General features: G+C 55.2%; 5 protein-coding genes across 5 annotated transcripts; 3 read left to right on the top strand and 2 right to left on the bottom strand.

The window, feature by feature from the left end:
- Window positions 1-291: 291 nt before the first annotated feature.
- On the top strand, window positions 292-1,488 carry J7T54_005619 (uncharacterized protein; the record flags this gene model as incomplete). Its single annotated transcript, XM_051504057.1, has 1 exon — window positions 292-1,488. One exon carries the CDS (start codon window positions 292-294, stop codon window positions 1,486-1,488), a length of 1,197 nt encoding a protein of 398 aa, XP_051364446.1.
- Window positions 1,489-1,993: 505 nt separating this feature from the next.
- J7T54_005618 (uncharacterized protein) lies at window positions 1,994-4,316 on the bottom strand (the record flags this gene model as incomplete). Its single annotated transcript, XM_051504056.1, has 3 exons — window positions 1,994-3,932; window positions 3,986-4,144; window positions 4,207-4,316. The coding sequence occupies 3 exons, from the start codon at window positions 4,314-4,316 to the stop codon at window positions 1,994-1,996; spliced, it is 2,208 nt and encodes a 735-aa protein (XP_051364445.1).
- Window positions 4,317-4,814: 498 nt separating this feature from the next.
- Window positions 4,815-5,993, top strand: J7T54_005617 (uncharacterized protein; the record flags this gene model as incomplete). Its single annotated transcript, XM_051504055.1, has 2 exons — window positions 4,815-4,828; window positions 4,931-5,993. The coding sequence occupies 2 exons, from the start codon at window positions 4,815-4,817 to the stop codon at window positions 5,991-5,993; spliced, it is 1,077 nt and encodes a 358-aa protein (XP_051364444.1).
- A 93-nt stretch (window positions 5,994-6,086) lies between these two features.
- J7T54_005616 (uncharacterized protein) lies at window positions 6,087-11,172 on the bottom strand (the record flags this gene model as incomplete). Its single annotated transcript, XM_051504054.1, has 6 exons — window positions 6,087-8,305; window positions 8,711-8,950; window positions 9,011-10,746; window positions 10,798-10,910; window positions 10,969-11,035; window positions 11,129-11,172. The coding sequence occupies 6 exons, from the start codon at window positions 11,170-11,172 to the stop codon at window positions 6,087-6,089; spliced, it is 4,419 nt and encodes a 1,472-aa protein (XP_051364443.1).
- A 326-nt stretch (window positions 11,173-11,498) lies between these two features.
- J7T54_005615 (NADH-ubiquinone oxidoreductase 30.4 kDa subunit) lies at window positions 11,499-12,422 on the top strand (the record flags this gene model as incomplete). Its single annotated transcript, XM_051504053.1, has 2 exons — window positions 11,499-11,859; window positions 11,914-12,422. The coding sequence occupies 2 exons, from the start codon at window positions 11,499-11,501 to the stop codon at window positions 12,420-12,422; spliced, it is 870 nt and encodes a 289-aa protein (XP_051364442.1).
- Window positions 12,423-12,883: the final 461 nt, after the last annotated feature.

Raw genomic sequence — 12,883 nt, 5'->3', positions numbered from 1 at the left:
GCATTCACTGCAAACTGTCCGTGTGAACTCTAACCATCAATTTTGGTCTTTCACTTAGCAGAGTGACTAACTCACTTCCTCGTTAGTAACACATCAGGAAAAGTAGGAGTCACACCGCGGGCCATGTTTCAATATTGCTAACCTAATTTATGAGAATTATTGAAGTGCTGCTGAGCCTAGTTAACTAAAGTCATGATCAACCTCGACCATCAGCCGCAAATACAAGGCTTTTAACCCTCGTAGCTGACTTTCCCAACAATACACGACGCCAACAACAAACAATAATTAACCATGCAGTACAGAGAGATTGGACGTGGCACCTTTGGTGTCGTTTTTACTGCCGACGAGCAACCCGATACTGCCGTCAAGAAGAGCTTCAAAGGCAACGACACCCTTGCTGTTGAGTTCGAGCACGGCCTGGCCACCAGCTTCGCCGTGACAACAAGTGTGCCCAGCCTCGCACAGGAGCTTCCGGAACCAGTCCCCCGAGTGCCATGGTATCTTTCGAGTCACGGCATACAGAAACCGTCAGCCAAGGATCCGTGGTGGATTGCCAACGTCAAGGGGTTCCCATCTACGAATGGTGATGGCGTGCGCAATGGCGTGTTTCTGTTTGAACGCATCCCCCCAGTGCCTCGACCCCTACAAGAATCCCTCATCCGCCGATTTTGGGCATCGCCCGAGGAACAACAGGCGGCGCTCAACGACCCGAACAACAGGGACTGCATGATACGCCCGTCCCACCAGGAAAGATGGTCGTACTACCAAGCCAAAGGACGAAAGAGGCTGAACAATGAGCAAAAGGCTTCACTGCGCAACTTGCAGGCGTATGTTGACGAGCTGCAAGCCATAGGCGTTGATTGCCACGCGGTTGCGAGACAGATTGCCCTTGGGCTGGCCGTTGGTCACTGGGAGGCGCAGCATGGCATGACCGACGTTGAATTCGTTATTGCTGGCCGGTGCACGCCTCCATCGACTGCCGCTCGATCCCACACACTGCCGCTCAATCTCTACGACAAGCGAGACGACCTTGGCAATCGAACTATTGTCCCAGAAGCCCCTCCGGCCGTCCAACACGGTTTACCAGCCAGGACCCAAAGGTGGCTGGTCGATTTCGACAAGTGCAATCGTGTCCGTGTCTGGGATGACACCCTGGCGCAAGACATCCGGATGCTGGCCCTCGGGATCCGCGCCAACGACCCCTACTACCCGAATCCGCTGCCGGACACCCAGTTCGGCTGGGACGTGTTTGTGACCTTTACCGAGACGTACATTCGCGCGGGGCGGCACCTGCTGCAGCGTGCCTTTGACAAGGTGGCGACGACCGACGCGCAGCTGCAAGGTGTGCTCGAGAGGCCGGCCATGATGATGAGAGAGTCGACCAGGATCGTGATGAACGCCAAGAGGAATAACGAGAAAGACGTGTTCAATGTGCGGATGAGGCTGCGGAAAGAGCAAGGGTGGGCGAAACCGGGATGGGCTGTATAGACATTGAGTATGCGCTATAGTTAGGAATTGATTCCTTTGTGTGCAATCACAGCAGAATTGGACCCTTGAAACAGAATCAATGAAAGGGGGTATTCAAGCCTCAAGGTATAAAACTTAACTAACTTAAGGCCAGTTGTGCGTCCATAACGGCCTACCCGAGGCTACGTATCGTTCATAGGACATCACCGCTTACCTGGGAGAGGTTTTCCCACCTACTCGATTTTATTTTTTTTTTGAAATTTTTTTTTTTTCGGGTCTTTTTTCATCCGAGAAAATAAGCATCTTAGTTTTGGCCTATCAATCAGGGAGGTGAGGCGATTTTACAACCATGACCGAAGTCGAGCCTCCCCCACAAGCCGCCAACTTCGTGCAACGATCGATCACGGACAACTGCCAGGGTTGGAATATAACACAGTTGAGGCCGAGTACCAGGTTCGGAGTACACTGACATCGCCAGCTTACGCGAATACAATATATAGAAGGACCAAAGACCCAATATATCCAATTACTCGCTTCTAATATCATCGCCCCTCTCTTTTTGGCTCAAGCCCGGATGGCTATCCATCTCTTCATTCCCCGACTGCCTCCTCCTTTCTTCCGACAGGCTCTCCCCCAACCGGTTCATCAATCTATCCATGATCCACTCACTTTCCTCCTGCGAGCCCATGAGCGGGCTCCGATGTCCGACCCACGACCACTTATCACGTTCCCCATCATGCTCGTCCCCTTCCGGTGGACTAGCACTGCCTCGGCGGTCGGCCTTCTGCCTGGGCTTGATTCCTCTAAATCTGGGCCGAGCGTCCTTGGGTGATGGCTTCCGATGGGTGGCCGCGTCACGCTCGTCTTCCCCAATGAGTCGCAGGTACCATGCCCACTCCTCAAAGCTGTACTTCCTGGACTGGCCTTCGCGTATGTGCAGCGCTACTGCCTGTATCTCTGAGATGAGAAGGAATTGGAAATCCAAGCCGGTAGGGAGCTCATCACTCAACGGGTCGCGCATCCGAGACAGAGAGCGACGGACGCGGGTGGTGAATGTTGAAGGCGCGCGCGCTGGAAAGCCCGCATACTCGGGATCGAGCGAGGCCGGTCGGCCACGTCCCTCGCCATGCGATGGTTCATGGTTGTCGGCCGTCTGAGGCGGCTGCCCAAGTGATGAGGTGCTGACGACATTCATGCGGAACGGAGTCACCGGTTTCCGGGGCGATTCGAGATGGGACTTGAAAAGCAAACCGTGGGTCGTAACACTAACCGTGTGCTTGAGCTCCTTCATGACGGGCGTGTCGCCCGGCAAAATTGTCACGTTCCCGAGTGAAATGGTCGCATCGCGGATGACCTTGACAATCGTGTCGCCAGCCGTCGAGATCAGGACGGTGGTCGTGGGCAAGGCGAGGAGTGACCAGAACACGAAAAAGGACCTGCCGCCGGGCGAGATGGGGGCGTCACTTCCGTATCCAATCGTCGTTAGACTGATGAAGCAGAAGTAAAAGCCAGTAAAGTACGTCCAGCCCTGGTATGGTCTTTCGAATTTCCGAAAGATGACGGCGCCGACCAACCACAGTATGAGCCATGTACCCAGCGAGATAAGCATTGCTATCCATCGCCGACGTGTTGCTGCCTTCTCTTGGATGGTGCGCATGAGCTCAAATTCCGCTTTGCGTCGTTCGTACTCGGTAAACGGCGCGTCGGTATCCACGGGCGAAGACATGTAATTTTCATCGTCATCGTCGTCGTCTGGCGCCGCACGCTCATCTGATATGGGTTCCAACAAGGTATCCCTACCGCTACGTTCCATGCGCTTTAGAGCTAGACGCCGCCTCCGCTCCTCTATCCTGGCATCGAGCCTTTTGCGACCACGTTCGAGCATGAGGCTCCGTATAGACGCAATCACCAGACCGAGACTGATGACGCCAATGAACGCGTATGGAATAAGCAGCGCCTGGGCCACAGTGGTGGTAGGATAGTAATCGCCCAAGCCGATTGTGAAGAGCGTCACGTTCGCCCAGTACACCGTATCGAGATAGTTCCATTCCTCGAGGTGAGAGAAAAGAAGGGCACCGAGCAGGAGGTAGACGAGGAACATGACCGTCTGCAGCATCAGTGTCCGCTGGCTCATTGTGAGCATAAAATCCTTGGGATACTTGTCCTTCCACGCGCCAAAAAAGGTCGCGACCATGAGACACGAGGTCACAAAGTAGAGAATCGCCGCCCAGATGCCGTACCAGAATGCCTGGGACCAGATGTACTGGTCCTGAGGCGCGGGACCCTTCCCAAGAGACTCGCTGGCGGCTCCCAGCAGGCCTATGAGCATAATAGACGACGTATACCACCCAACAATCGTGATGGGCTGGGCAATGCTAAAGCGCACCCTTTTGGCCATGTTCAGCAGCAGAAACGCATTGGCGACTATAGCAATGGCGAGTTGCAGAGCGTTGACGACAGTGAGCCTATTTGAGGTTACATCGTTTGGAGCCCAACTCAACGACGACATTTGACATACCAATTTGGATCGTCAACAAATGAAGCCTCCGTCACCGGTGCATCGGGAGGGAGATATTGCACCCATGGGCGACATAGAGCACAGATACTGAATGCGGAAGCGACAGGCCCCAGCGTGCCCGCGATCATGGGGAATGCCGACGAGGCAAACCACCAGCGACTAAATTACTTTATCAGAATAAGTGTTGGTGGATATGGAAAGACGTCAGTATGTATGTATACCTTTGCTCGAGATGAGCTTCATCGTTTGCGACGTGATGGTTGTGGTGCAGTTGACTCTCCGCCTTTTCCGCATGCTCAGCGATGTTGTCGCCTAGATTCCCGTCGTTCATTGTCGTCGATGATGTCTGGATGGATGCTGGGCCCTTGGGTCAACGGTGATGGCAGCATGCATGGCAGTCGACCGACCAGTTTGTGTTTTGGCAATTCGCTATGGAGGCTCCAGGGATGGACGTCGCGTGACACAAAACACGGTCAAGTTCTCACGAGCCAAGAAAGGGACTCAAGATTTGATGACGTCGAGGCTTGAAGCTGAGCGCTGACAGAGAGTCTGAGGTGGAAAATATGGAGTATCCCCACATCCCGCTATCTGCATAAAGGGGCCCGCGTGACTCGACGCGCTAGTCCCGAAAAGGACCCTATTTCCAACGCGTCTCCAATGTTGAAGGTGAGGTGAGGTTACTGAGGTACCCCAGTAGACCACATATTGGTGCTCACTCACTCGCGTGTATACATGTCCCAGACCATGCGAATATGGAGTTTCTCAAAGAGCAGCTTTGTATGTGTTCTTCAAGTCTGCAAGACCGCAAGACGCTTCTCGACTCGCCACCATGAGCGCGTCGAGGTACGATGCGGCTCCTCAGGCCATGTCGCGGTAGAGTGAGTGTCTTCATCCCCCCTGGCATGTTTGTTTAGCCTCTTCTCACTCACATGCCCACGCCAACAGCCTCTTCAACGTGGCCAATAGCTCGCCCAACGCACCGCTCATCATCCATCTCCCCCCCTTTCCCACACAACAACCCACCAAGACTCAAGACCTACCAAGCGTCATCCGCGACTGGCCTGTTGCAAGCATCAACTACCGCTGGCACCAGACCACGCCACAACTCGCACCTGCGGACAACCCTCACCTGCCCATACAATGGCCATGCCCCGTGCACGACGTTGGCTTCGCCTACACCTGGCTCATCAACAACCTGCGACTGCCGGACCACACCCGCCGTGACATTTACGTCTACGGATCGTACGTGGGTGGCAGCCTCGCCACATCTCTGGCCCTGACGCAGACCACACCACACGTGAGGGTCGGTGTTAGAGGCATCGCTTGTTTCAATGGCATCTACAATTGGACAATGTTCCTCCCAGACCATCCTGTCCACAAGAAAAAGACCAGAAAGTCGACGTCGATGACAGAGGCACTCAAGCCGCCGCCGCTCGTCGAAGGCGCACATATGGAGGAACTGCTTCAGTCTATACCAGATCTCTTTCACAAACCTGCAGATCTTTTCGACGCTTTTGCCAGCCCCAGCCTCTTGTTTCACAACGCTGGACTACATATTCCCTCCTCATTCGACCAACACAATCTAACCATGGTGGATAAAATGATGAAGCTTTCCCTCAATAAGGACGAGAACTCGGTCTCGCCAGATGAGATGGTGATGAAGCCTGCTCGCAAGTCTCATCTTGTCTTCCCACCACGCGATTCTACCATCAAGATCCCCCAAACCCTCCTGATGCACACTAGTCCCATTGTCACGGACGTCAAGAAGAAATGTCGGAAAAAGCATACCTTTGAGGTGCAGGCTGAAGAGCTCGCAGATCTCATGCGCCGTAGCATTGAGAAGATAGAGTTTAAGGAACGACAAAAATGGGACGATGATACGGATAGCTGGGAAGAGGCAGCGAGGCAGCGTGTTCGATTACAGAACGTTGGTGACGAGATAGACAGCATCGTATTGCCGCTCAATGGCGAAGAGGCACTCATAGAGTGGTTAAAGGATATAGTGTAGTAAAAACTCTTGCTTATGGAAATTATACAGACGCTATATAATATGACTCGTGCTTGGGACAATGATCCAACACACCTGTTCGTACAGAATAACTCATCGTGCCCCTCCCAGCAGAACCCTGCGGTTCGACTTGATAAGGTTGTTGAGCTTCTTCTCCAATTTGTCTGTCTCCTTGCGTGCGGAGCTGAGCGCTGCCTCGGCGTCCTCGACACTCATCAAGGGCATGCCGCTGACGCCAGGGCCGCCAGGGCCCCGTGGACCCCCGTCCTCGAGCTGGCCAAAGGCTGAGCCAGAGGCGGGAGTAAAGTCTTTGCCGTCCGTGGCGCTGTAGATACCCACGCCGGCAGCCGCATCGGGGCCGTAAAAGTAGGGTGCCAGGGAGTTCAGGCTCGCGGCAGCAGCGTCTTGGCGGACGGTGGCCCTCTTGGGCATCCCATCTGTCCTGACGCCAAAGTCAAGCTTGGGCAGCACGTACTGGTTGATGTAGCTCAGAGCATCTTCACGCTGCAGCTTGCCGATGGGGTCCAGCGATTGAGGGTGGGCCAGGGACCGGCTTGTGGCTGGAAAGATGTTTGGTCGGCCATTTGGCACGGCACGTCCCTTGATAAGGGAGAACGCGCCGTTGCCAGGCTGATGACGTTGAAATACGAACGATCCCGGGTGGTCAGCTCCAGCGGCAATGGCGTCCTGCAGTGCCAAAAACTCGTCCTCTTCTTCCTCCGACAACCCGCGCACGCAATCACCATTGGGTGTGATCAGCATGCGGATGCCATCGTAGTGAAAGTGCTTGCGCACGGGTTTGCCTGACCGCAGAGTCGCCAGGTCGGCCGCCTGAATCTCTCCACACTTGCAAACGCTGTCCTTGCAGGAGGGCGTCGTGAGCTCCTTGCCCGTGTTGACCGCAGGCTCCTTGTTGCTGCGAGGACCACTGGAGGACACCGTGTTGAGCATGTGCAGCTTCTCCGCAACAGAGGCCCACAGGATGTCCTTGATATCCTGAAATACGGCGGCGGGGCCGTAGTCTTTTTCCTCTTCCTGCACATCTTCAACGACGGCCTGCTGCTCCACGATAGGCGGAGGGGTTTCGACCTTCTTCTCCACTCGCACCTCTGTGCCCTTGGACTGAGGTGCCTTGACTGGTGATGGCGATTGTTTGGCTGGTTCCTCCACTGGTGCCCTTGGCGCCTTCTTCTCCGGGGTAGGCGTTGGCTCAGCTGCCTTGGCTTTACTTGGCTTGGCTGGCTTTTCCTTCTTTTGCTTCTTCATGCGCCCCATGATCGGCGCTTGGACTTCCGCGACCGGCTTCGGCGCGTCGACCACATGCGCAACGTCTTGTTTGAGCGCTTCCTTTCGTTGCTTACGCTGCTGGCTCTTGGTGCTCGACCGGACAGCAGCGGAGCCCACCCGGTTGCTGGGCGGAGGAGAGCCAGCACGGGAGGCAGATACAGATGCCGACACCATGCTGGCGGTATCGCTTACCATCTCACTCGTTGGCGTCTCCGGACGAACGTGCGAAAGTACCCTGGGAACAACAGACACGGTTGGCACTGCAGGGGGCGCCTCGCTCTTTGGGGTCGAAAGCAGGCGGAGGGTCTTGGGGCCAGCCTTTGCAGCCTGAGCTATTGCACTCGAGCTGGGGAGAGATGGGAATGCAGCATCGTCCTTCTGTTCAGGAGTGGGCACCTCCTTGGCAGCCTTGGCAGCTTTTGTGTCCGCCGTCTTGGTGTCACGCACTTCAGACTTCACGTCCGCCTTCTGCTTCTTGTCGGAGAGCTTCGCCTGGGGAAGGCTAGTAGGCTTCTCGTGATTTTCTGTCTCCTTGCTGGCTGGCTTCGCCTTCTTCGGAATCGGGGTGCCCTTGGGTGTAGAGACCGCAGAAGCTGAAGTCTGAGGGGGAAGCGGCTTGGATGGCGTGGTCTTGGGTGCGTTCAGCGCAGGGAAGTCCTCTTCCTGCAAAGCTCCCTTTGACAGTTCGGGCTGGGCCTGGGTTTTGATTGCTTTGGACAACCCACTGTCGGCAGCAAGGCTCCTTATGTTTTTCTTGGCCTCCACCGGTGCGGCCGTCACGGGTTTCTGTCTCGCCTGCTCAGGCGTCGACACGATAGATGAAAGTCCTGGAGGCGGTCCCTTTGGCAGAGGACTGGCGGCAGCCGAGCTCAGCCTCGAGTCATCAGGCCTCATATCAAAGCCCGGTGGTGCTGTCAACACGGGTGTCCCTCTTCTGCTGCCCTGTATGAGACGGTCAAAGGTATCGTCCGACACAAGAGCATCGACAGAATGTGAGGCTTCGTCCAAGGATGGCAACTCATCGTCTAGCACACAGTTAGCCAGGCTTCCGGTGCATTTATAATGTGCGATGTCAAACGAAAATGATAAAATAGAAAGAAACTGATTCCCAGAGAGAGGCGGCTTTATGTACGTGAAAGAACGCTACGGCAGCTTCCCAATAGGTATATTCTCAGGCGAGACTGAACATGTGTATGTGTATCGTTAACGTACATCGTCGAGAGCGGGTGGAAGTCCGACGGGAGCTGTGTTGGTGTCGCCTGAAGTCTTCCACTGCTGCCGACCCGGACGCACAACACTCGTGCGTTGAACCCCAAAAATATCAAGCCAGTTTATATCATATGCGCCGCCTCCTCTCTGGGTATCATACGCGTCCTCCTACCACCTGGTATATCCTGCATTATACATCATGTTCGGGTTGTTGTACCCACCTTGACTCTGACCTCCAAATAGCCCAGGCCCGGCACCCGCATTGCTTTGAGACTGATGCTGCTGCATCCTTGCCTGAAGGATACTTGGGTCCGCAAGATCAACTAAGCCACCTCCCCCAGAGGAGGAAGTGTTAGCGTGTCTGTGCTTCTTTCCCTTCTTCTTCTGCTGCTTGGACCCATAGTCTTGGTAGGCTCCGGGCGGATTGCCGTAGAGTGATCCCAGCAGACCGGGTGCAGGGGCTGGGGAGGAGGTAGAGGAGGGTGGGTACTGATTTGAAAAAGAAGAAAGTAGGAACTCACGCTTTGCGGCATCGTTAGCTCCTCCACGACTGCGCCCGATCAGGCTCTGTAGGAGCTCGTTGGACGAGTCCTTTGGCGCACCGCCAAACCCAGCGCCTCCGCCGAATCCCTGTCCAAACATGTTGGGGGGGGTGCTTGTCGATTTGAGTCCTGGGGGCGGACCGGGCATGGAAGAAGAAGAACCGTAGAAATGATTACCGCCCTGAGCCTGATACGACGAATTTGGCATCATGGAAGACTGTTGAGCCATGATGCGTGGGTTAGCCGCCAGTTTGACATTTGTCGACGAGTTGCCACCCTCGTTCGCAAAGCTGAACCTGGATGATTGCCGATTGTGGCCTTGCCCTTGGAAAGACATGCCAGGGGGCGGTTGGTCACCAAATCCGGCTTGGCTCCTCATGGAAAACAGCTGTTGTGGTGTCATGGAGCGACCGGGCTGCGGAGTGCCCAGGGCCGGGCCAAACAGACCATCGCCGTGGGTGCGCTGGATGGGTGGTTGTGCCTGTGTTCGGTGATGGTCATACGCATGGGTTTTGGTGTCAGGCTCTCTCTCCTCGGGTTCACCGCCAAGCGCGAGGCTACCGCCAGTCTCGGGCTCATCTTCCGAAGCTTCCTGCACCTCCGACTCGTCAATCTGCTCTGAGGACATGGCGGCTTCATCCTCCCGCATGGCGCGACGCCTCTCGCCACCACGAACGTCGAAAAGGGGTGGAAACGTCGGGTCTGGCTCGGGAAAGCTGGGCATCGTCCAGCTCGCCAAGGTCTTGAGAAGTGCTCTAACGGCCCCTTCGGGATATCGTTGGTAAACGTCCTCGCTAGGTGGCTGTTCCGATTCGTTGCTCGAGCTCGTCGCGGGTCCCGCAGATGGTTCCCGTTGTGAACCCGATTGCGACGGTGGCGCAGAGTCCTCGACGACGGCTTCTTCGGGCTTGCTTGTTGCGGCACCGGCTGGCACTGCAGATGTTATCGCAGGACTGGGAGCAGCACCACTCGTGGCATGACTGCCACGGCGACTGCGCTGGGGATTCCTAGCCCAGCTAGCTGTCGAAGGCAGCGCAGAAGAATCGACGGCTCCGCCAGTGTCGGAGCCCTCCTTGCTGGCGGATCGGGCCATGGACTGGGACGCAGGCGGCGGTGTCGGATGTGAGACCTGCGCTCGGGAGGCTGCCCGCGACGATGAACCGACGCTTCCGCTGGGTAAGGGTCTTTGGGTGGCGATGCTGTTCATCGAAGAAAGGTCTTGACGAGTGTAACTATCCTCCTCGTCGCCTTGCTCGTGTAGGAACATGCAGCCTGGGTTGTTGCACTTTTCGTTTTTCAACCAGGCTGAACAGTACTTCGTGGTGCCGTATTGAGCTTTGAGATACCGATCGCCGTTGAGTGAGCCGTGCACGGCTTGTATACAGCGGGTGGCTTCATCGGGCCTCTCGAATGTAACGTAGATGCCGAGAGACTGGGGCTGGCCATCCGGGCTCTTTCGATTGCTGATGGAGATTTTTTGGATGTTGCCGTACTGGCCAAAGAACTCGGGCTTCCTCAGAGTCTTGAGTAGTTCGTCTTCTCGGACAGTCGGTGCCAGCCCGGTGATGTACACCAGGTTCTTCTGTACGACGCGGACGCCGACCAGATTTTTGCGGTTCTCCTTTTCCGCTTCGCGTTTTTGCACTTCCTTTTGCCGTTGCTCAGTCGCGCGCTTCTTCTGGTTCTTTTGAATGTTGGCTCTGAATTCGGCGACCCTGATCCTCACCCGTTAGTTATGTCATTGTAATTCCGCCAGGGACACGCACTCTTCCGATGTGACAACCTTCCATTCGATTGTCTTCTCGTCATATGGCCGTCGACACGCTGGACAAAGCCCGTTCATGTTGTTCTTGATATTGTTGAAACAAAACTGGCAGACCTGCAAACGACAATGAGCCAGCTGACTCTGCACAGAAGCAGTGACAGGGAAATCACACCTGATATCCACAGGGGCATGGCCGGAAACTTCGATCGGACAGGTCGAACTCTTCGATACAAAGAGGACTAGAAGATCGGTTAGTGTCTGCATAAGGAGCTAGCTGCCCAAAGAAAAGCTGCGTAACGCGCTGGCATTAGCAGCACTGGGGCAAGCCATACCAGGTATCGACCTCCTCGTCGAAGAAGGAGTCTTGTGGCGCCATCTTGCCAGTGTGGTTTGTGATTATCGGTATTAGGAAACGTGTGCGGTGGTGAGAAGCGTAGGTGAGTTAATGCACAATCAAACAGAAACGTTTACAGACGAAAGTTCAAGGTGCAGCGACGCTCCCGGTTCTGCTAGCGCCAGCTCAGCCTGTCACCTGACTTGCGTGGTGAAGGCAGGGTCGGCGGATCCTCGGGTAAAGTGGCCAACCGCGGGCCAGACGTTGCAATCACCCCGAATCAATCATTCGATCATTGACAACATCTTTCTCTGGCACCCGTCCACTTTGGAAGCGGCAATTGGTCTCGTCACGTCGCAAATTAGATCATGGCGACCAGAATCAGTCGAAGCGGAGCTTTTGCTTCAGCTCTGCGGCCCTCGAAACCGTCCACATCATGCCGCGCCGCCCACGTCCTGCGCCCTATTTCGACAACCGCTGCTCGCAATGTTGTGATGCCGGATGCTCAAGACCTGCGCAAGGCCCCCCGCGATACCATTGGCACCCTCGAGGCCCCTATTGTGAACCCGGCCGATAAGTACCAGAGTAAGGCGGACAACTTACACCGCTACGGCGCCTGGTTGATGGGCTGCATGCCCAAATACATCCAGCAGTTCTCCGTGTGGAAGGATGAGCTCACGATCTACATTGCACCATCTGGTGTCATCCCGGTCTTCACCTTCTTGAAGTGTAAGACAACTCGCCCGTGAGGTTCTGTCGCCAGCTGCTAACAGGCGACCAAAGTCAACACCGCTGCTGAGTTTACCCAGTGCAGCGCCGTCACAGCTGCCGACTATCCGACACGCGAGAACCGGTTCGAGATTGTTTACAACATGCTATCCGTCCGCCACAACTCTCGTATTCGCGTAAAGACATATGCAGACGAGGCATCGCCAGTTCCCAGCATCACTGGCCTCTACGCCGGCGCTAACTGGTACGAGCGCGAAGTCTACGATCTGTTTGGTGTGTTCTTCGTGGGACACCCCGATCTGCGTCGCATCATGACGGACTACGGCTTCGAAGGCCATCCCCTCCGGAAGGACTTCCCCTTGACCGGATACACCGAGATCCGATACGACGAGGAGAAGAAGCGCATTGTGACGGAGCCTCTGGAGCTGACGCAGGCCTTCCGTAACTTTGAGGGCGGTTCCAGTGCATGGGAGCAGATTGGACCAGGCGTAGACAGGACTCCCGAGTCTTTCAAGCTGCCCACTTCCAAGCCTGAAGAGAAGAAGGAGGAACCAAAGAAGTGAGCCCATCACTCGGGTGTACGACATACTTGTTAGATATAGCCTACCGTACGATTCGGCAACATTCCCAAATTTCTTTCGTCAGATCTCACTTCCTGCGCCGCATGACTTGGTTTCCTTCAAGCCTATGAAGTATGCAGAGCAGTACACAGTGTTACGTGTGCTTTCTGACTCTGACATTATGTTACCTGTTTCTTAGTCCGCACACAAAGCTACTACAGTGAATATGTCCAGGTGGGGCAAATTACAGCGGCGCTTCGCATCAAGCTACCTAAGGTACGGCGTACTGTAATGTCCATATCGGACTAGGCTACACACTGGTGGGACATGGTAGCTCAACTGGATGCTTGGCTGGCAACTTTCGTATTGCTACTGAGAGCTAATGATACTAGACCTCTAATTGATCAAATTGCCGTTTCGCATCAAAGCAGGACATTAAACTATAGCAGCTATCAGCTTTTTCG

Source organism: Emericellopsis cladophorae (assembly GCF_022114955.1).
Source record: "Emericellopsis cladophorae strain MUM 19.33 chromosome Unknown NODE_7_length_695568_cov_118_814649, whole genome shotgun sequence".
NCBI classification, from domain to species: Eukaryota; Fungi; Ascomycota; class Sordariomycetes; order Hypocreales; family Bionectriaceae; genus Emericellopsis; species Emericellopsis cladophorae.
Note: the sequence above shows the minus strand (reverse complement) of the source record. Positions and strands in the feature narration are given on the sequence as shown.